This window comes from Lampris incognitus, chromosome 1, assembly GCF_029633865.1.
Source record: "Lampris incognitus isolate fLamInc1 chromosome 1, fLamInc1.hap2, whole genome shotgun sequence".
NCBI lineage: Eukaryota > Metazoa > Chordata > Actinopteri > Lampriformes > Lampridae > Lampris > Lampris incognitus.
In genome coordinates, this window is record NC_079211.1 from 96,248,996 (window position 1) to 96,271,561 (window position 22,566).

The window sequence follows — 22,566 nt, forward strand, 5'->3', positions numbered from 1 at the left end:
ACAAACTAAATAACAAAGAAACATGTAAAGTTACAACCTTAGACTAGACAATCAAAAGAAAAATGCTCAATGTATAAATAAATAAAGGAATAAAGGAACAGTGATAGCATTACTGAAAACATTGTTTTAGACAATGAGGATAGTTAAAGTTAATGCGTTTAAACATAAATTTATACAAGTGAAATTGACACCTAATATCACGAGGGAGCCACCTGAGTGTGTCTAACACGAGGCAACGGTTTGTAAAATAGGAACAACTTCGTATAAATCTGCAGAGTCTATTATTTATAACATTGAGAGGACAAAAATCTATTTTAAAGCATTCTCAGAATCAGCAGCACTTCATTTGTCATTTCATTTCATGCACTTGCACACATGAAATGAAAAAAAACATCGTTTCCCCCAGCCCAAAGCAGTGCAACACCACAAAGACAAAAACACATTTCCAAGAACTACAAGAACACATTTATCCAAACTAACACACATATCTTAATGAAAAAAGAAAAAAAATCACTATCCGGGAGAATGAAGGCCAGCCAGGATGACTGTCAGAACTGCCGGTCTGCATGGGCTACCAGTTTACTTAGCCTGCCCCACTTCCGCATCCTTTCAGACCGCCCTCGGTGTTTCCTCTTCCGGCACAGCTCCGGTCAGGGCCGTGTTCCTTGGGCCCACAGGACGGAGTCACAGGACGGAGTAGGCCAAGCTCCCTCAGCCGATCCAACGCCAGCTCTCCCAGCCAGACACCTTCAACACACTTCCCCGCACTCCACATGACTACACTATAAACACAGTCAAGGCTAGGCGAGGCTGCCGCCAGACCACCCTCGGTGTTATTGGAACTGCCGGTCTGCACGGGTTAGCAGTTAGCTTAGCCTGCCGCGCTTCTGTGTCCTGTCAGACCGCCCTCGGTGTTTCCTCTTCGGGCACAGCTCCAGGCAGGAAGGAATCACGAACACTTTATTTGTCATTTCACTTCATGCACTTGCGTACATGAAACGAAATGAAATGCCGTTTCCCCCCAGCCCACAGAAGTACAACACAAAGACACAAACACATCCAAAGACTACAGGAACACACATACCCAAACTAACACATATCCAAACTAAACACAAAAATCACTGTCCAAGGGAACGAACGCCTGCCAGGATGACTGTCGGAACTGCCGGTCTGCATGGGCTAGCAATTAGCTTAGCCCGCCCCGCTTCCGCATCCTGTCAGAACACAGCGGGACACCCCGTGTGCCCAGGGCTGTGGTCCCTGGGCCCACAGGGTGCAGCAGACCAAGCTCTTCCAGCTGATCCAGCGCCAGCTCTCCCAGCCATCAATTGAAGACAAACTTAAACGCAGACGTGGACAAAGACACTGCATGGATGGTACTGGGCGAGGCCGCCGCAAACGTGAGTTTGCGCTGCCATCTTCCCACACCGGTACTTGGTTAGGCCGCTGCAAACATGAATTTGCGCCGCCATCTTCCCACCCTGGAAGCAGAAGGTAAACAATGTCAGCTTAGTCCATTACTGGCAGTATAAGTTGCGAAACAAGTCTCTTCCTAACATTAAATACAAAGCAATGTCTAGAACAATACAGAAAACCAACACCAAAATGTACTCTTTTTCATGACATGGTCAAGGTAAGCTCAGAGTCAATCCACACACCTAGATATTTCATTTTTTCTACTTTCTGAAGAGCTCTACCGTCGTTACAAGTTAAAACCGAAGAGTCAGATTTGGAGTTGATGTTCTGTCTCACACCAAGATGCATTAAATAGGTTTTTGTTGCGTCAAGCAGTAATTTGTTAGCTGGCAACCAAGTTGGTAGAATATTAAAATCAGATTGCAGGGCCTCTTGCATTTATGATAGGTGTATATATATAATAGTATCATCCGCATATACTTGTCCACAACAATCACAAAAGAGTGGGGGATCATTAATAAGAATAGAGAAAAGATGTGGTCCTGAAGTGAACCTGGAAGTACACCTCTCTGATTAGTTGGCAAGTCTATTTTACACCCTCTCAAAACAACATATTGCTTTCCGCTGTGAAGATATGAATTAAACCACAACAATGCATGTTGGGAAAGACCAATATCATGAAGCTTGTCCAAAAGAAGACAGTGATCCACCAAAGCAAACGCTTTGGCGAGATCAATAAATATTGCTCCTCTGAGATTACCGTGATAAGATGCAGATGCAGAAGAAACATTGTTAGTGAATTTTTAGAGAGCAGCACTTGCAGAAAAGTTACATCTGAAACCAAAATAATATTGGGATTGATCCGGTGTAAATGCCTGCCCTTAACTTTTGACTGTTTCCAGGGAGCATGTTTATCAACCACCATAGTAAATTCGGAGTAAAAGGAAATCCCAAGCGTTTTGAACACCAGGTGTAAATTGAAATCTTTCCCCAATTAATGGCAATTAAATCACGAATAAACATGTCTAGACCCATTTTCTTATAATGTCTAATTTTAACCAATTTTGGTGGGGATTTAGGTACTTTTATCTTCCACATACAGTAACTACTGAATAGTTAGCGAAGCTATCTGACAAAACACCAGCTTTTAAGATTCTACCTGGGTGTGAGACAAATAACCAGTCAAGTAAAGACCGAAAGGTGGGAGTGACTCTAGCGGGTTCATTAATTAGTTGTATTAGGCTCAAATTGGAGAAAACAGTTTTATCTTCCAAAATAACAATTTCATTACTGTAGTCAATAGAATTAATGGTTGAATTCAAACAACTGGATGACTCAGCAGTTGTAGCTGGGGGGGGGGGTCTGTATTCATTTCCAATAGTGACATATATTTATTCTCAGGTAGAATTCCTTTAAGAAAAAGACACGTATTTCGAATCTACATGCCGTATTATTAGTTCAGAGGCCAAATTTCATGAAACATGTCGCCACATCACCGCCTCTGGTGCATCTGTCCGCTCTATGTAACACATAATTTGGTAGTTTGATTTCAGGAGCTGCAATTTTGCTACTCAGCCATGTTGCAGAGTGTAATGATGCCTGGTTTGTGGAAGGCAACCCATGCTCTGAGTAAATCATTTTTTTGGTACAAGGCCCCTAATATCCATAACTATAATTTCTAATCCTTTAGTATTACCCGCTTTCCAATCCAATAATAATTAGCACTGTCACTGTTCAAACGTAAGCCAAAGACATAGTAGTTGCTCCAAAGATGTATGAAAAGGTTTTACAAATTCACTTGACCTGCACATAAATCTTTTTTTCTCCATTACCAGCCCTGTCTTTATTAATTTTCCTAACCTACCTACTCTTTTCATTACTGTTTTTTTCTAATTCTAAACCCTCCTTGTCTTTATCCCTTTTTCCAAAACTCCAGCCATCTCTCTCTTCATCCCCTTTCCATAAGTCTACCTCCCTCTCCTCCAGTCCTTTTCCAAAATCCCCCCCCTCCTCTCTTTCCTTTAAACTTCACCCACTCTTTCTTCCATCACCTTTTCGAATCCTTAACTCGTCTCTGTACATATTCTCACATGATAACATCTCACTCTCGAAGCGTTTAGCCGACTTTCTAACCTTGCGACGCTCACGCTCTGCTGTCTTCACCCGTTTCCCCTTCGCTAACCTCTCTGACCCAAAACCCCAACCCCAAACCTAAACCCCAAACCCAGACCCTCCTGTTGAGAGAGCTGGCTAACCCCTGCTCTCGGCACAACTTTGCTGACTCAGCGAGCCCCTCAATAGCCCCTCTATGTCATGTTGTTTACCAGCAAGGGTTTAAGGTGGTCTACCGGCTTACAGCTCCACACAAGGCCCTGTGTGTGGGGCTGTTAATGTGAATCTGTGTGTGTGTGTGTGTGTGTCTGCGTCTTTAGTCTGAGTGGACGTCTGAGGGAACGAAGCCACAGGCTGACATCTTCGCCAACCATCCCCCCACTGATCCCACCCATCCCATCTCACCCCTCTAGCCCTCTTACTGGTCATCCTTCATCTTCATAATATCCCCTTCTCAGTTTACTGGTTATTCCTCTTTCCTCCCCTCTTTTTCTGTGTTTTTTTTTTTTTTTTTTTTGGTCTTCCCAGTATTGTTCCCTTGCCTGCCTTTTTTATCCCAGTATCCAGATGTCTTTTATCCTGGGTCTCCCTCACTGTGTGCTCCAGGCTTTTGGTTCATCTCCTGATTATCCCTCTCTTTCCACTTCGTTTCTTTCCTTGCCATATGAATGGCGCGCCCTCTTCCAGCCCTCCTCTTGCCCAGTCTGGTCTTAATAAGTAGTATTAGATGTACAGTCTTTGAGACATTTGACAGGAACAGCACGAGGTCAATGTCCCACACACTGAGAATTGGGCCCTTTCCACCATGGGACCTGCTGCGCGTAGTTTTAGTTTTTCTAAAAAAAAAAAAAAAAACAAGTTTTGAATTTCTATTTTGTCTTTTTCTGCAGTATAATTTATTTCTGTTGGCATACACTGTGACTGCAGCAACTGTGTGACTGGAATTAAAATTAGAAGTTCAAACAGAAATAAAAAGCCACAGCTTTTTAAGAGCCGAGCGCTGATAAAGTAAACTGTATGACCGGGGTGGTCGCGGAACAGTTTCCCTGTGTCTGTGGCCCACAACTATAGCCCTTCACCCTGCCCCCCCCCTCTCTCTCTCCCTCCCTCTATTCTTTTTGTCTCTAGAGAAATTTGCCCCAGACAGGATATGAGGTCATAGCTAAACACGTATTCTACATGAAGTTCGGACATCATAGCTCAGAGAGATATCACTAAGGACAAAGGGTGACAAGAAGGTCACAGTCTGAAACCATGCATATTTATGCGGCAACTTCAAGTTAGCCGACAGAGCCTTCTTTTACGAAGAGAAAGTATTTCTTCTCATCCCTAAAAAAAAAATATCTCTCCCGTCTTTATTTTCTTTGAATGGCCGTCAAGTGCTGACACATAGAGGCTGTTCTCTTGTGGCTGTCTCTTGACGGATGTTTTCTTTGCCGTATGAGGACAGCTCCCAGCCACTCAACCCTCCCACCCCGGCAGCTTAAACTCCGGTTAGCTACAGATGACAGACTAGAGATTTAGAGCCTTCATTAAGCATCAAACGGCACCTTCATTGACTCCCTATTTAACTCTGCATGGGCCTTAACCCTGTGTCACCTCGCTGCACCCTCCCCTTCAATGCAGGTGGTTTAACCCTGCAAGCTTTTAGAGTTAACCACAGGGCTGTGCCACATGCAGGAAGGAGGGGAGGTCAACTAAACTGGAACTGTAGATTGAGATGGAGATGAGAAGGAGGGAGGCATAGAGGGTAAAGACTGGCGTCCCGACTGGCCAGCAGACCCCCAGGATGTGGGAGAGGATGTGTGGATTATTCCCAGCAACAAAAGCCATTAGCTTCTGGAAGGACTTCAGAGGCTGGCGCTATTTAATCTGCAGATTGGGAAGTATGTGGGCCCCAGTCCTTGGGACCGAGCCAAATAACAGTTTTTGTACACTGCTCCTGTGGAAACAGCAGGGGCGGGGGGTAGTAAGGACCAGGGAAGGGGTGGCAAGGAGGCATGAACCTTTTGTAGTGTTACAGAGAAGAGAGGGCAGATGCAAAGCGAGGTTCGAAGAGGATTCAGGGTGGTGTGAAGTTTTTAAACTAAGATATGGGAAGGGAGGGCAGGAAATTGAAGATTAAGATGTCAAGCTAGGGCAAGTCTGGACACGAGGGCTGTGCCACGTACACTGTGCACCCACCAGGCTTGCTGATTCAAACACTTTGAGTCTACTGTGTTTAAACGAATGCAATTGTCAGGGTTGTAGAAAACAAAAACAGTGTTCAGAGTTGTTCGTATCCAGATGGTTATGAATCTACCCATGGACACTTTAAAGTCTTTGGGAGCTGAATGCTTGCAAGAAAACTTGAAATAGACTGTGAAAAACGTGTTTTCTAACCACTGACTATAAGCTATACTCTCTCTGGCTACCTTTCACCTGACTGGCTTCTTGACTGCCTGCATATGTGTCCCCTCCATCTGCTACCCTGACAAACCTGGCTAAGAGAATCAAATGCCATGTGTCTTCCCCTGATGCCATTAATTTGAGACAGGGAGGGAGGAGGAAGAAAAGAATATATAGGTAGATAAAGATGGAGGAGGATAGAAGAGAGGTTAAGAGAAGATAATGAAGAAGATAAATAGGGGAGTACAAAGGGAAGGAGAAGTAAAAAGAGAAGGCCAGGGCATCTGGGTGGCATAGCGGTCTTTTCCATTGCCTACCAGCATGGGGATCGCCGGTTCGAATCCCCGTGTTACCTCCGGCTTGTTCAGGGATCCCAACAGACACAATTGGCCATTTCTGTGGGAGGGAAGCCGGATGTGGGTATGTGTCCTGGTTGCTGCACTAGCGGCTCCTCTGGTCAGTCAGGGTGCCTGTTCATGGGGGGAGGGGGAACTGAGGAGAATAGCGTGATCCTCTCATGCGCTACGTCCCCCTGGAGAAACTCCTCACTGTCAGGTGAAAAGAAGTGGCTGGCGACTCCACATGTATCAGAGGAGGTATGTGGTAGTCTGCAGCCCTCCCCGGATTGGCAGAGGGGGTGGAACAGCGACCGGAACAGCTCGGAAAAATAGAGTGATTGGCCAAGTACAATTGGGAGAAAAAGGGGGAACCCCCCTCCCCCAAAAAAGAGAGGGCCATGTGAAAGGTGGGGAATTCCTTCAGTATACTAGAAACACCAGCTCCAGTCAATATGCAAAGAACTCATAGATAGGAATGTTGTAAAACCAAAGCCCTGAACATTCCAAGATGTCATGGAGCGCTTGTCACAGATGGACCTCCTGTAGCATCCCTGGCATAAAAAAACGTGTGCATGCATGTATGTGTGTGCGCGAAAGTGTGTGTAAATACATATGCATACATGCATATATGCCCGTGTCTGAGCATGCATATACTTTTGGCACATCATCGTTTGAGTCTGTGGTGCATACCTTTGTTTTTACGCAGAGTAATTATTTTGTTTTTGCATTATGAATGTGTAATCTCCCCCATTGCATCTCATCTACGTCACTTTGTTACGTCTGAGAGTGACAGGAAGGGCGCGGCATTTCCTCTCGCTCTTTGAAGCCAACGTCTATGCATCCCAAAGCGCTGGCCTGCAGGACATAGCAGAGATTGCTCTACACGCCACGTGGCCAGATGAGCACATTTCTGATGTAGTGGTTTCCACAGTGTTTGTTGGGAAATGACACAAGTGTCGAACCAGGCCTTTTGGTGAACTGTGTGCTTTATTGGTTTTGCACTGCCTCCCTGGAGCCAGACAGATTCCTGCACCCGTGTCTCTAAGAATGATGCCTATTGCTAAAATAATAGTCTGGTTACGGGCTTAAGTGGGCAAGAATGATGTCAGAGTAATGTCACAGAGATGATGTGTTATTCTGTATTCACCCGATGCTTGAGGTTCCCTTCCCTAGATGAATTAACATTTTTAAACAGAACCAACTAACAATCAGAAAATGATTAGTGTTTAGGCTATCCCAGGATTATAGCTTCATTTGAGCTGCGATAACATCCACTTATCGTGCGGCTATCTGTTTTTTGTTGTGACTCTTGGTTGTTTTTGCAGGGGGACGCAGGACCCTCCCACAGTAATTGATGGCAGGGAGCGATAAGCATAGCCATGCGCGCGCGCACACACACACACACACACACACACACACACACACACACATAACATATATCCGCCTCTCGGTACATCTTGTGCTCTCAACAGCTCAATTACTGCTGCGCTTGGTTCCATGCAAAAACAGGTTTTCTTTGTTACCCCCTTTTTTTTCCACCTCTCCATAGCATTTGACCGACTATTGCATTACTCATCATCCTGGTTTCTTTGGTTCCTTGGTGTGAGGGGAGTGAAGCGGTGAAATAAGGGCCCGAAGATGCCTTTAGTCAACTCACGGCCCTTCGAGGCATGCAGGCTGCAAATAAAAATATGCAAAAAATTATCAGGTAGTTAACCTGCTAATTCCATGCACAGTATGGGCAAACTAGGCAGCCATATAGCTGTCACAGACACTTGACAAGAGTTATGGCTGGTCTACACCTCCTGACCTCTCTGAGTGGTGCTGGAGGATGATTTTCAGCTTGACTTCAGTCGACTGCATAGTTTGTTTATGGGCGAGCAGGAAGTTACAGTGGCCATTGGTCCCTGTGGGAGGAAGTAGGGAACTGGATGGGTGTGTGTGTGTGTGTGTGTATGTGTGCGCGCACATGCGTGTGTGTGTGCATGCGTTTGTTTTTCTATACTTGTGAGGACCCTCATTGACTACATTCATTCTCTAGAGACTCTAACCCTGACCTTAATCATCAGAACTACATGCCTAACCTTAACCCTTAACCTAACCCTAAATAGACTCATGTGTGTGTGTGTGTGTGTGTGTGTGTGTGTGTGTGTGTGTGTGTGTGTGTGTGTGTGTGTGTGTGTGTTTGCTGCATAGTCCCCCTTTTCTCTGGACCTCTTTAGATCCCCACCTGAGCTCTGATTCAACTTTTAAGGCTATCATTTCAGAGAAAGGTAGCGTAGAAATAGATATAAAATGGTCCGCTCATTACCAACTTTGTTGGTAAAGAGGGGTTACCTAACAGCAGACCACAAAATACTAATGAGAAAAGAACAGGCGTTAATCTTCGCCTGCCTCACTTTCTAGTATCTCCCTTTGCGTGCCTCAGTCTGAACCTTCCACTTCTTTGTTCAGCTCTCCTCACCACTTTGCACCCTTATTGAATTGCACCACCTACGTCTTTCTTCTGCCCTCCCTATCTCTCGTCTGTCACTCAGCGTTGTCCCCCCTCTTGCTTTCTCTTTCTCTTTTTCTCTTTCTCTGGTCCCTCTTCGTTTCTGCTCTCCCGCTTCTTCTCCCTTCCCCCCACCCCCCCTCCAGTGTCTCCACGGATTTCTTACCTTTCTCTTCTGCTTTTCTCTCCCTACTCCAGTGCAATCTGTGAGGTAACCCTAGAAGTGTGCGACAGAGACCCGTTCTTTCAAAAGAAGGGTTGGGGGGTCAAGGGTGCGGTGCGGGTGTGGAGGGATTTGGCGCGGGGGGGGGGGGACAGCTGTTAATCAAATAGTCAAGGATGAGGTGTTTCTTTCTTCCCATCTTAAGTGGATCTCCTTCTCTCATGTGGCCACACAAAGGAGGCTGGCCATCGGTTGAAAAGCCCGCTCTGCATGCTTGCACCTGGACAGAGAGGGGGAGGTGTAGCCAGAGAACTATTTTAACCTGATGGACAAGATTTTTAGGGCAGTTTTATTTCTGCTCCTCACCGTTTCTCTCACCCCCCCGCACTTCTGTAGACCCACCTCCCGCTTCAATCCCACTCAACAATCGTCGACCACCACCCTCTACCCTCGATCTCTCCTCACCTCCTCCTGCCTTCTTTCCCCTTTTCAAACCTATCCTTGTGCTCTGATGAAGATAGCAGAGTCCAATCTAGCAAGTGTGCTGTTATGCAAGAACATACTTCTCTGGTTATGGGAGGCCTCCCAGCTTCCTCTCCCGCTAGCCGCTGTAGTATAGGTTTACCTTTCCTCCTCTCTTCTCTCCACCGTGGGGACCAGCTGTTGACTTTGCTGCTGCTTAATGCCCAACCATTGTACAGTTTTGTTGCTAACACGCATAAGGAATTATTTTCAATTTCCTGCATTATTAAACCGATAAATGGCGGCTTTTGTGCATGTGTTGTATCATTCAAAATGATTGGCGTTGTCACTATACGATACATATGCTTGCACTATGACTAGTCACCTGTAAGTGATTGTGCGTTGCTTTGAACCCCCCCCCCCTAATGTGAGGCAGCTGGCATATGGCACTGCATTTAACTGTAACACCGGCATACTGTGCCATAACTCTGGATTAGAGGCTGTGGCAAGACAGGCCTGTCAGTGCACACCCATACCCCTGACTAATGGATGAGTCCACGGGACCCATTCAGTGAACTGATGGATGGGTCCATTGCATACTGGAGGGGACACCACTGCTTTTTTCTGTGTATGCGTGCACATAAGATAGTGGGACCTAGTGGCCGAGGCGAGGGTAATTTCATTTGTCTGTGCAAAGCCAGACGGTCTAATGTCTATGGGACCTCTGCGCTGAACCGGCCAAAATGAGACATTTGAAACAAAGTGCTGTGAAATGCTCGGTGGTAATGCTTCCGCCGTCTGGGTTTGCTTTTAGCCCGGGGGAAGTGAGCTGTGTTGTGCACTGGTCTGCCAGTATTATTAGTTTCACCCCGCACCGATTTTGCAAAATCGCTGTTTTGCTAAATCCCAGCAATATACATTTAATAGACAATCTGTTTAACCAAGTCCTAACTTTTGCATACTCTATGCTTCCTGCAGTACCAAAGTTAAACATGCATACTTTCCAAAACAATGTGAGAACTTAACTTCCTTGCTCGAGAACATGCGTTAACAACAACCACCCCCCCCCTTATTTTTTTTCCTCCCCAATTGTATCCGGCCAATTACCCCACTCCTCTGAGCCTTCCTGGTTGCTGCTCCACCCCCTCACTACAACATGCCTCCTCGATACATACGCCAGCCGCTTCTTTTCACCTGACAGTGAGGAGTTTTGCCAGGGGGACGTAGCGCGTGGGAGGATCACACTATTCCCCCCAGCCCCCCCTCCCTCCTGAACAGGCGCCCCGACCAATCAGAAGAGGCGCTAGTGCAGCGATCAGTCCACATACCCACATCCAGCTCCCCATCCGCAGACACGGCCAATTGTGTCTGTAGGATGCCCGACCAAACTGGAGGTAACACGGAGATTCGAACCGGCGATCCCCATGTTGGCGGGCCACGGAATAGACTGCTACACTGCCCAGACGCTAACACAACCATCTTTTTCACGGTCACACTGGCTTTAGACACCTGTTTTCAGCACCCTGTGTGTAACGCTATCTCTTGTCAAGGTCATAGTGAGTTGCAAATGCCAAAAATCTTTTCTTCTGTTTCACTGGTCGGAAAGAAATTTGTGCATTCTTTAAACGCATTGCTCTAGTGTCGTGCAAGCTGCATGTGCTATCCATATTTACATCACTCACTCCAAACCGAAGCATGTCCATTGTCTGACACAAAAGCAAGCCGGTCAGGTGGCGGTAGAGGAGTCAACTCTTGGTCCGTCCCCGATCTCCCTGGATAATTTTGCTTCTGTCCCTCCAGTACCTTCCGCTGCATCTCTTTTACATCTCACATTCAGATCCACAACAATCTCACTTTTCATCCCCTTTCTGTCTATCCCGCTCTCTTTCTCTCTCTCTCTCGTATTCCATATCAGAGGAATGATTCTATTTATTAACCTGCAGGCAAAGTAAAAAAAAGTCTTAATTTTTGAACCAGTGAAAGATCTGTCCTACTTTTTACACCGAGGCAGCAGTGAAAGCCAGAGGAGTAGCTTCTGAGACGTGTGTAACGAGTGATGGGGTCTGTAGGCAAATAGCCCCAGCAAGGCAGGAATGAGGAGGGTGTCACATGAATGTCATGTCGACACCTTCCCTGGGGTAATGGACAGGTTTGTAAAGACCATCTGAAATCACATAATACACTAGTCCCATTGTAACGTGGTGTATGCTGAAGAGAGGAGTGGACATTTTGTGTGTGTGTGTGTGTGTGTGTGTGTGTGTGTGTGTGTCCTCCTTTATGTATATGTGAGTGTGTATATCCTTATTTGCTTTTGGTGTGTATGTGTGTATACATTTATGTTCTGGTGCCAGTTTTGGATCAGTAGTCCAAAGTACTCCTTGGGACTTCCTGTCATTCCAGTGTTCCATGACAACGGTCGAGTTCTTCGAAATTCCCCGATATTTTGTCAATATTTCTGATGCACACATTTTTTTTTTGCATGCCAGAGTATATTACCATGATGCACCGAGCCTCCTGGGTATTTTAATGCTATGATCCAACATTAACGAGACAAAAGCAACCAACACACACACACCCACACACTGAAGTTCATAGGCATTCCTCGGCTATGACATCAGGTTGTGAACTCTGGTCGCTGTGGACGTGACTGTATTGTAGGAGGAACATACTGGATGTCGACTGTTTTTTTTAAGATAGATCCAATATCTGCTATCATTCCTCGGCTGATAAGATTCGCTGTGATTTGCATATGTGCATGTGTCTGTACTTTGTGTGTGTGCGTGTGTATTATTGTGCTTTTGTGTGTCTATAGGTGCCTGGTTACTTGAGCGTGTGTATGTACAATAAGAGTATTTTTGCGTTTCGATGTGTGCGTCCGTGTACTGTCTCATGACATGCGTCGGATCCGTTTCACTGGAGGCAGTTAAGTGTTCTTGCAAGCTGCTAATGTGAAACAGTGAAACATTCGCACAAAGATGGATGGAAATGGTCACGATGATAAGCATAACAAATGCGACTACACTAGCGCCTGGTGTGCTATGCACTGTGCTCCACAACCAATCCAAGTTCCTAAAAAAAAAAAAAGGAAAAAAAAAATAATCACAGCATTGGAAGTTATCCAGAACTTCCCAAACCTCTTGAGACTCTGTTTTAACTCCCCGGAGCAAAACGTTGTTGCCATATTAAGAAAAGATCTAGTTCAAGTTGTATTTGATGCAATATTAGCTCATAACACATTCTGTCGGGAGGCAAAGGGGACTACTGGGGCCCACAGTGATTTCCGTGATATTACTCTTTAAAGACAGAATATGGTGGTTTCTGCACTACGCAACCCTCTGTTTTCCTCTCCGCTGCAGCCTTCCTCCACTTACCATGCTGTATGTCCCCACTTCACAGCTACCTGTGTGTGTGTGTGTGTAGCATAGCCTGTTAACGTATGCGTGTCATACTTTATACGTTCGTCTTCAAAGCTGTGTTGATGACGACATACTAAAACGAGAGCCCTTAGACCTGTCACTCATTTCCCACTTGCCCCCCTGCCCAAATTTGAACAGTACAACACGGTGTTCTTCACGCTCCGCACCAAATGTGCCCCCTCCTCCTTTGTGATGACCTCTGATATCTTTTCTTCTGTTTATTTTCGGGCTCTGATGTGATATAATGTATATGGGTGGGGTGGTCCTGCGAGGGCCCCCAGCCTGGCCCCTGTGCATGTGATGAGGCCCTACATGGAGTGGCATTTGGCCTTGTCCCCGTGGGGCCCTGTCTGGGAGCAGAGAGCTGATCTGCAGCCAGCCTGGAATGCCAGACATTTGAAGTCAGACTTGTTAAAAAAGAACTGAGGGTGGTAGGAGTTTGGTTAAATAGGCCCCTGTGTCTAAAATAGCCCACTGACTCTCTGTGTGAGAGGGAGGGAGAAGAGACAAAGCTGCTTCGCGTAAGCTGACATTAGGAAAGGCCAGCTTTCCAACCTTTCATGTAAAACAGAATAGACAACGCTGCACTCAGCGTGTATGCTGTGGATCTGTGTATCTCCATATGTGTGTGTGACTTTCTTAGAGGCGTGTGTGTGTGTGTGTGGGGGGGGGGAGGTAGGCAGGGGAGGTTGTGTTTATGTTATGTGTCTGTGCTGACAGGCAACAAAGTTGCTGAGATTTCACCAGTGGCGCTGCGACAGCATTTGTGAAGCAGTGGTTTACCAGTTGAACCATTCTCTCACCCAGGAATACAGACAAAACATATAACCAACAGATGCACCCTCTCTGTCTCTGTCCTTGTCTCTAACCCCCCCCCCCACATATACATATGTATCTATTCATCTCTAATTTTCTCTTTTACTCTGCTTTCTCCACCCACTTTACCCGCTCTCTCTCTCTCTCTCTCTCTCTCTCTCTCTCTCTCTCTCTCTCTCTCTCTCTCTCTCTCTCTCTCTCTCTCTCTCTCTCTCTCTCTCTCTCTCTCTCTCTCTCTCTCTCTCTCTCTCTCTCTCTCTCTGTCCACTCTCAATCCCTCCCTGAGGTAGCTGTGCTCTCTCTCTCTCTCCCTTACGCTGTCTCACTTACTCTCTCCCTCTTTTTCTCTCGCTCATTTACACACACACACACACACACACACACACACACACACATACACATACATGGCAGCTCTCATCATTTCTTACACTGTGCCTCTCTTAAGAGGCTGTTTTAGTGGTTCCCTATCTAGGAGTAGCTCCGGGTTGGGAATGTCAATTACAGGGCTATGATAGGGGCCCTGCTGCATTATGCATGGAGGTGTCCCACCGGGGAGAAAAAGTGGCCTACAGCCAAGAGGGATGGATGGATGGAGGGATGAATAATGGATGGGAGAGACGGAGGAGTGTAACACTATTGCAACCGGTGTCTCACCAAATTGAAATCTTGCCCTGGCTCACACCTCCGGAGCTAAAGGGCTGAGTTACCACAGGTGACTCTGAGCCACAATGTTGACGGGTGAGAAAGCGCAGGAGGGTTTTCAGTATTTCCGCATGGGTAAGGACCCACCGAGGTACTATCAGAAAGGTCATTCCAACATTCCAACAACCATGATGTGGTCATTCGGACATAGAAACTATGAGTATTTATACTCACTGCATGTATATTGCACTGCATCTGTGGATGAGGGCTGTAAAGGGATATTTTGTGTGTGTGTGTGTGTGTGTGTGTGTGTGTGTGTGTGTGTGTGTGTGTGTGTGTGTGTGGTGTGGTGTGTGGTGTGTGCGTGTACCTGATTTCTACACATGCTGTATGCATAATAGGCTCGTGCTTCACTTGGAGACTTGGGTTCTGAAGCAGTTTTGACAAATTAGGAAAGCCAAAGAAGCGTCATTAAAAGGGACCAGAATCTGTTTATCTGACAGCCACTCTAGAGAAGTCCCAGCGCAACAAGACCGATTACTTTTTCCATCAATTTGAAGACCATGAACTATGCTGTCGGTGACCAGATGCTGGAATCTGCGCTCATCAGGAGATTGTTGGTTATCCAGTGAGGGGAAATTTCAGTATCATAAACTTCTAAAAGCAGACTGTTCCCCCCACCCCCCTCATTCTGCATTTTGTGTGAATTTCTTAGAAACCATGTCCTTCAGAGTTTAGAAGCTTTGAAATTGATTTGTGCCTCTTAAGGAATGGCTGGATCAGAGGAAGGCTCTCTCAGGAGAGGTTGAAATAAAGACATCTTGATGTTATCAGCAGTTCAGCCAGAGGAAAGCCAGCTGAAAGAAAAGTCCAGGACCTATAACACCCTAAACTAATCAAGAGACTCATTATTTTGCAAAACTGGGAAGTTGTTAAACGTGGTTGGTTTAATGGGTTTGCGATACAGTCATAGGGGGATTTTGGTCGAGATTTTGGATCAGTTTTGTGACGGCGGATAATATAAAAAAAAATCAAACCTTGGAAAAGTGTCCACAAATGATGAAAGAATTTGATTTGATGAGTCTTTTTCTCCCCAGTTGTACCCGTCCATTTACCCCCACTCTTCCGAGCCGTCCCGGTCGCTGCTCCACCCCCTCTGCCGATCCGGGGAGGGCTGCAGACTGCCGCATGCCTCCTCCGATACACGTGGAGTTGCCAGCCGCTTCTTTTCACCTGACAGTGGGGAGTTTCGCCAAGGGGAGCGTAGCACGTGAGAGGATCACGCTATTCCTCCCAGTTCCCCCTCCCCACTGAACAGGCGCCCCGGCTGACCAGAGGAGGCGCTAGTGCGGCAACCAGGACACATACCCACATCCGGCTTCCCGCCTGCAGATACGGCCAATTGCGTCTGTAGGGATGCCCAACCAAGCTGGAGGTAACACGGGATTCAAACCAGCGATCCCCATGTTGGTAGGCAACCGAATAGACCGCTACGCTACCCGGATGCCCCAAAATTCTTTACTCTTGATAGTGGAGCACACAATGTTCTCTTTATGGGTAGTGGTCTCCCTGACGCGCTATCACAAATACAACATAGAGTCAAATATGTCATTAACAAGGACAACCAAACTCTTCTTAACACTAGGAGTGTATAGACACGTGCACAACTACATACATGCATGCTGTGTGTGTGTGTGTGTGTTTCCACAGGTCCCAGGCGTCACCTGATGTCATTCGGCATATCATTTATTGTGAAAGGTGCTGTTGTTAAACGCACAACAACTGTGATAGGATGATACTATTTGTCACCCAAGTGACAGATTCCACCTCCCTCAGTGGAGCATGTGCAGGCGCCGTCTCTGAAAGGCTGTCTTTGTGTTTGACACACACACACACACACACACACACACACACACACACACACACACACACACACACACACTCACTCATACATACACCAGCACTGTTGGAACTGACAACAAAAGCGTGCTTATCCAATTGTGGAGGAATAAGATTAGGCGACAAAGAAACTCATAAAGCTAATGTTAGCATCCCCTGCTCCAGTGAGAGCCTTTGTTTGCGTAATGAGGACGAACACAGGATTAGATTTGTTTGAGATGCTGTCTTGGAAATTATGCCCAAAAGACCCTATTGTATGATGTTGACATGTGCTTAAATAACACAGGGCAACGGCCTGCCTTCTATCTGATAAAACAGTCCTGGGAGAAATAAAGACTAGTTGCATTGTTCAGATATCCGATTTTATTTTCCTTCAAAATAAGCTGTCTGGCACAGCCGGCCTAGCCTACGTCTCTACTCACCGTTTCCTGCATAATTCACTTAGCTTGTCCCTGTAATTGGGTTATGGAAAAGCAAGAACATAGCTCCCCTGTCTTTCTGTGTCTTAAGATGCTGATTGCTCCTTGATGAGAGAAGCACATTTTGCAGTTTACTGTAATTCACCAGTGCTAACAATACAATGACTCGTTGGAGCCACGGGAAAAGGCCGTTTGTTCAACAGGTGGAGTGAGGGTCTTCACCCATAAACATAGTAAGGTTCACTACAATATCAAGACTATTGTGTAGCTCGTCATTTAGGTCCAGTGGGGTCCCCCCCCCTCCCATTTTCTATCCGTTGTACTTGGTCAATTACCCTACTCTTCTGAGCTGTCCCGGTCACTGCTTCACCCCCTCTGCTGATCCGGGGAGGGCTGCAGACTACCACACGTCTCCTCCGATACATGTGGAGTTGCCAGCTGCTTCTTTTCACCTGACAGTGGGGAGTTTCTCCAGGGGGACGTAGCGCGTGGGAGGATCACACTATCCCCCCCAGTCCCCCCCCCGCACAGGCGCCCCGACTGACCAGGGGAAGCGCTAGTGCAGCAACCAGGACACATACTCACATCCAGCTCCCCACCCGCAGACATGGCCAATTGTGTCTGCGGGCACGTCTGACCAAGCCGGAGGTAACACGGGGATTTGAACCGGCGATACCCGTGTTGGTAGGCAACAGAATAGACTGCTATGCTACCCGGACACCCAGTTTATTTTTTATTATTTTACAATTAAAGCTAACGCCACGACTTATGTGTGTGCAGAAATATTATGTTGCACAATTCATTCATGGCCTTGTTGTCAAAGTGAGACAAGGGGAGCGAGTCCGAGTCAAATCCAAGACTGAAACTCATCGAGCCAGAGTAAAGTCCAAGGCTTTAACGTGGCGGGTTGGACTCAAGACTAATGGGGCCAAAACGTCTGTAGACAGACACCAGAATAGTACAAGTCCAATTAAACACAATTACTGTAACTGAGGTAGTCTACACTCGTACTAATAAAATTCAAAGGTTCACTACACTGTAATATTTATTAAGGGTTTTTCATTTCCCCCGCCAACGAAGGAATGTCCCAGATTCCAATGTTTCAATGTTCCAGATGCATGATTTGATAATAATTTTAAAAAAAGACAGCTTGGATTAGATTGCACTTCATTGATCTCCTCAGGGAAAGTTTGATATTAATTTCAGAAATGAAAAATTTAAAAAAGGTAAATTAAAACCTTGAACTTGACCGGGCTTGATAAATTATCTGTGTCCGCAGTGCCTGAGACCAACCCAGGTCCAAGTCATTATGCTGTTAAGTCCACGATGAGACCGAGACCTTCAAAGCGTGGATTCGAGACGCAAAAGCAGCCAACCCTACGTATTATGTTTGAGATGCTTTATTGCTTTTATTGTTTTTTTTTATTGAGTCATTCGGAGATAGACGTTGAGAATGACATACTCTGATGTTTTATTAACTCAGCATTAGAGGGGGGAGGGCAGGAAATTATAGGTAATGACTTCCTCCTGCTCCTTTTTGAACATATAATATTTGTTGGATTCTCTATTGAGAATTCTTTTGGTTTTATTTTTATCATTTGTTGTTGTTGCCCCCCCCCCTTTCTCCCCAATTGCATCTGGCCAATTACCCCACTCTTCTGAGCCATCCCGGTCTCTGCTCCACCCCCTCTACCGAGCCGGGGAGGGCTGCAGACTACCAAATGCCTCCTCTGATACACGTGGAGTCAGCAGCCGCTTCTTTTCATTTGACAATGAGGAGGGGTTTCGCCAGGGGGACGCAGCACGTGGGAGGATCATGCTATTCCCCCCAGGCACCCTGATCGACCAGAGGAGGCGCTAGTGCAGCGATCAGGACACATACCCACATCCAGTTTCCCACCTGCAGACACGGCCAATTGTGTCTGTAGGGACACCCAACCAAGCCGGAGGTAACACGGGGATTCGAACCCACGATCTCTGTGTTGGTAGGCAACAGAATAGACCGCCACGCTACCCGGATGCCTGTTTATTTTTTTTTATTTTTTTTTTTTGTTTTGTTTTTTTTAATTCATGCTTGGTCATTTTTTGCTTTTATTTGCATTTTCAAAATAAATAAACCGAATCAAATAACATTTGATTCGGTTTGATTTGATTTGGTGCTTAAAAGTAACCCAATTTTTTCTGGTGATTGTTATAGTGGAACACGAAGTGTTTGTCTAAGGGAGCTGCATTCATCACATATAGGCTCCTCTCTGTCAGGTCAATGGTTACTGGGAGCCATGAATTGTAGAGGATCTGAATGGGACCCCAAACAGTCCAGTGCTGCTATATCAGACAGGAGGAAGAGAACCCATTCATTAGCACCTCTGTGACCCCTCTCCCATTCTTCAAGGGGAGAATAGCCTGCCTCTCTTGCTCACAGCCAGCTCCAAGCCCCTGAGGACCTGGAGGGTCTGTTACATAAGACAGGAGCAAAGAATGCTCCAGAAAAGTCTTCAGCCGTGACCTTGGGTCTTTGACAGAGCGCTGCCGTTGGTCCTGTTCTGCCAGTGCTGTCTCCCGGCTACAAAAGAGGTCACACATCACCCGTAGGTGTCTAGCTGGGAATCAAGTTCTGAGCCATGTTTGAAGGAATGTGCATGACGGCGAGTAAATGCCGTCACGAGTAACCTAGAGCAGTGGTTCTCAACCTTTTTGGGGTCCTGGACCCCCTGCGTATTTTTGATCTACCCTGAGGACCCCTCCACCTGATCTTGGGGGAGGGGGGTTGCAATTTGTAGAAACAGTAGAAACTGCATTTTAAATTGCATTATAGCATTTATTCACTCTTTGGGGCAAAAATAAGAGCTTTCAGTTGTAACTTAGATATAGTTAACAAAACAGAATTCTTATGCAGTAACTTTCAGATATATGTAACAAAACAGAATATGTATTCAGTAACTTTCAGATATATGTAACAACAGAATTTTTATGCAGTAACTTTTAACAATGCAAACGGGAGCGAGATCTCTTATTAAAATACAATAAATTACACTTGTGAAACAGATGTAATTAGAGAAAAAAAAGTCCTGTTACCCTTTATAGTTTAGGTAGATAAAGGTCTCAGTCACATTTGAGTAAAATAATCCTATTTCTATAAATGTCATAGGATCTTTTTTTTAAAGATATTTTATTTTCACGGACCCCTTGCAATTACACCACGGACCCCTAGGGGTCCGCGGACCCCCGGTTGAGAAACACTGACCCAGAGGGGGCAATTTCTCAAATATTTGAAATCATCCTTTCTTAGCCGCAAGACTGGAAAGTTTGCAGTGATTTAGTTTGAGTGGAAATTTGTGATTCAGCACAAGCTCGAGGCTGGAAAACCCCGACCCCAAGGATGCCGGGTCATTTTTCATCTGAGGAGTATTCGGTTGTAGTAGACCGCTGTGTCACTATAGAGCGAAAGCTAACCATCAGTATGTGAATGAGTGCAGCGTGTCTTATGCATACCCATTTAAGGAGGTGTTTACTACTTTCCGTAGGCAAGAATTTTCCGAACCCTGATAAAAACGTGAAGTTTTCCCCTTTGAAAGAAAAGAATGGCATGGCTGAGGGGGGAAAACGCAAGCATCTTAATGGACACTATTTTAAAAGCTATCAATAATGGACATGGGGGAAATGCATCATCTAAATAGTGGACCACTTACCAAGTCACATGTGCTAACAATTATATTGGAATGCGGCCACTCCGCATTGTTATTTCCACTCTGATTCAATTCTGATTGGCTCCAAGCTTTGATAAGTTGTTGCCATTGGCCAAATTGCTTAATGAGGCTTTTTAACATTAGCTCACACGTGCACGCGTATGTGAGCCAAAAGGTTACCCTTTGTGGAAAGCGTGAACATCTCGCTTCCTCTTATCACCTGCATTACTGAAGGCTTGATGGAAGTTTTAGTCACAAATGCAAGCTTGCCAATGTTGCACACATACTTGGAGACATACTAAATGCTGCAGTAGAACCGTATATGTAAGCTATACCGGGGTTTTTTATGTTTTTTGAACGGTTTTTACCGTGAGAGAAGGGATCGCATGGTGTGTCTTCGCCTCAACCTGTCCTCAGTGGTCTGTCCGCCTCTCACTTAACAAGCCTGTGATGGCATTTAACAAACACTCGCTCGTCCAAAAGTCCATCCAAAAATTATATGCCTATTTATAGTTAAAAATAAAACGTCCAAGGGGATTACGAATGGGTTTAATGCCAGGTTTGGGCTCTAATACAGTAGCTTCGTGACATGGCAAACCCTCCTTTGCGCATTGCCTCTTTCATTTTTCACTTGGTGTTGCTCAACGAAGAGGTACGTAAAGCCATAGAAATGTTAGGAAATCTGAGAATTAGCTCCACAGTTATCCTTTAACGTGAAAAAAAAATCTCAGAACTTGCAGCCCAATAATTTGCCCCTTAAGTAAAGATGCATGGAAACAAAAAGGAAGAGGACCCATGAAATTACACTGCTCCATAAAACCACAACCGTCAGACTAAAACCACAGTAATTCCCTAATTTTCACTTTAACGTTGGCTCTTTAGATATCTTTTGTTCACGGTGACAATCGTATTTTGTATTGAAGTATTCTTGGTCCATCATACTTTGAACGGCAACTGCAGCAATGTCTGATTTTATGCGGCAGATCTGCCAAGTGTAAGTGGTTGGTAATTTGAGTCCAAGGAACATTAAGTTCTTGCTTGACGTTCGTATTCATTCAGGGCAGGTAGTTAGGCTTGGCAAGACAGCTTAATGACTAAAATGTCTTCACCAAATGCAGGCAGAATGGTGTAGGCCAGGGGGGAGTAATGCAGAAAAGGATATGCTTTCGATAAGTCTCACACTCTGTGCACGCATACGTTAACATGAGGGTGTGTACGATGTACACAGGGCGACACACACACACACACAGAGTTGTCCTGCACGGCGTCGTACAGGCTACATCGTATTCTCGCTAATAGTAGGTGTGGAAAAATTCCTCTGCACCCTTTATGATCTATTCAGGGTGGTACCTTTGTCTGCATTTGTCTCTGTCTTTAGTACTAAGCCGCTCTGTCTGTCTTTCTCACTCTCACTGACTCACTCTCTGTCTCTCTCTCTCTCTTCCTCCCTTTTTCTCTTTCTCTGTCTGTCCTCTGTCTTTTCTTTTTTTTTTGGGGGGGGGGATTTTTCTCCCAATTGTACTTGGCCAATTACCCCACTCTTTCGAGCCGTCCCGGTCGCTGCTCCACCCCCTCTGCCGATCCGGGGAGGGCTGCAGACTACTGGCGACCGGGACACATAGCCACGTCTGACTTCTCACCCCAATTGTGTCTGTAGGGACACCCGAGCAAGCCGGAGGTAACAGAGGGATTTGAACCGGCGATCCCCGTGTTGGTAGGCGAGGGAATAGACCGCCACGCCACCCGGACACCCCCTCTCTCTCTCTCTTTATCCCTGGCTATAACTGGTTTTGTACGAGTGGGTTCATGTATATATTCATCTTTCATGTGTGCATCATTAACGGATAATTCCCCCCCCCCCCGCCGCCACTTCTATCCCTCTGTCTCTCCCAGTCCTCATATAGTGTTCCTGTCCCAGAGTGTGCTGAGTGCTGGTGGCCCAGGTGGTATTGAGGGCGGCCAGTCTCTGCTTGGTTCCCGGCTGTGCCATGAGTTGGCCCACTCCTGGTTCGGCCTGGCTATAGGCGCCAGAGACTGGACCGAGGAGTGGCTCAGCGAGGGCTTTGCCACCTACTTGGAGGACATCATCTGGGCACAAGCGCAGAAGGTACAAGGACATGACGCCCTGATTACGGGAGCCAGCTACAGTCTACTGTGCTCGGTTAACGCTGTCCATCTTGTGTCATTAGATTAACAGCATCCCTGTCGACCTTTGTTCATCACTGCTTGCAGAGCAGTGCGGGACCGCGTCTGTAATATGCTGTACAACAACATTTTTGAAAGTGGAAAATAAAAGTACTTGGTGCAAGAACAGG

General features: G+C 46.0%; 1 protein-coding gene across 1 annotated transcript in view; it reads left to right on the top strand.

Annotated features, from left to right (window-relative positions):
* aopep (aminopeptidase O (putative)) overlaps window positions 1–22,566 on the top strand; it is a 60,513-nt gene that overhangs the window by 12,372 nt on the left and 25,575 nt on the right. Inside the window, exon 7 of the mRNA XM_056278386.1 lies at window positions 22,145–22,358. Coding sequence (XP_056134361.1) covers window positions 22,145–22,358 — 214 coding nt within the window. The remainder of the gene's footprint in view (window positions 1–22,144; window positions 22,359–22,566) is intronic.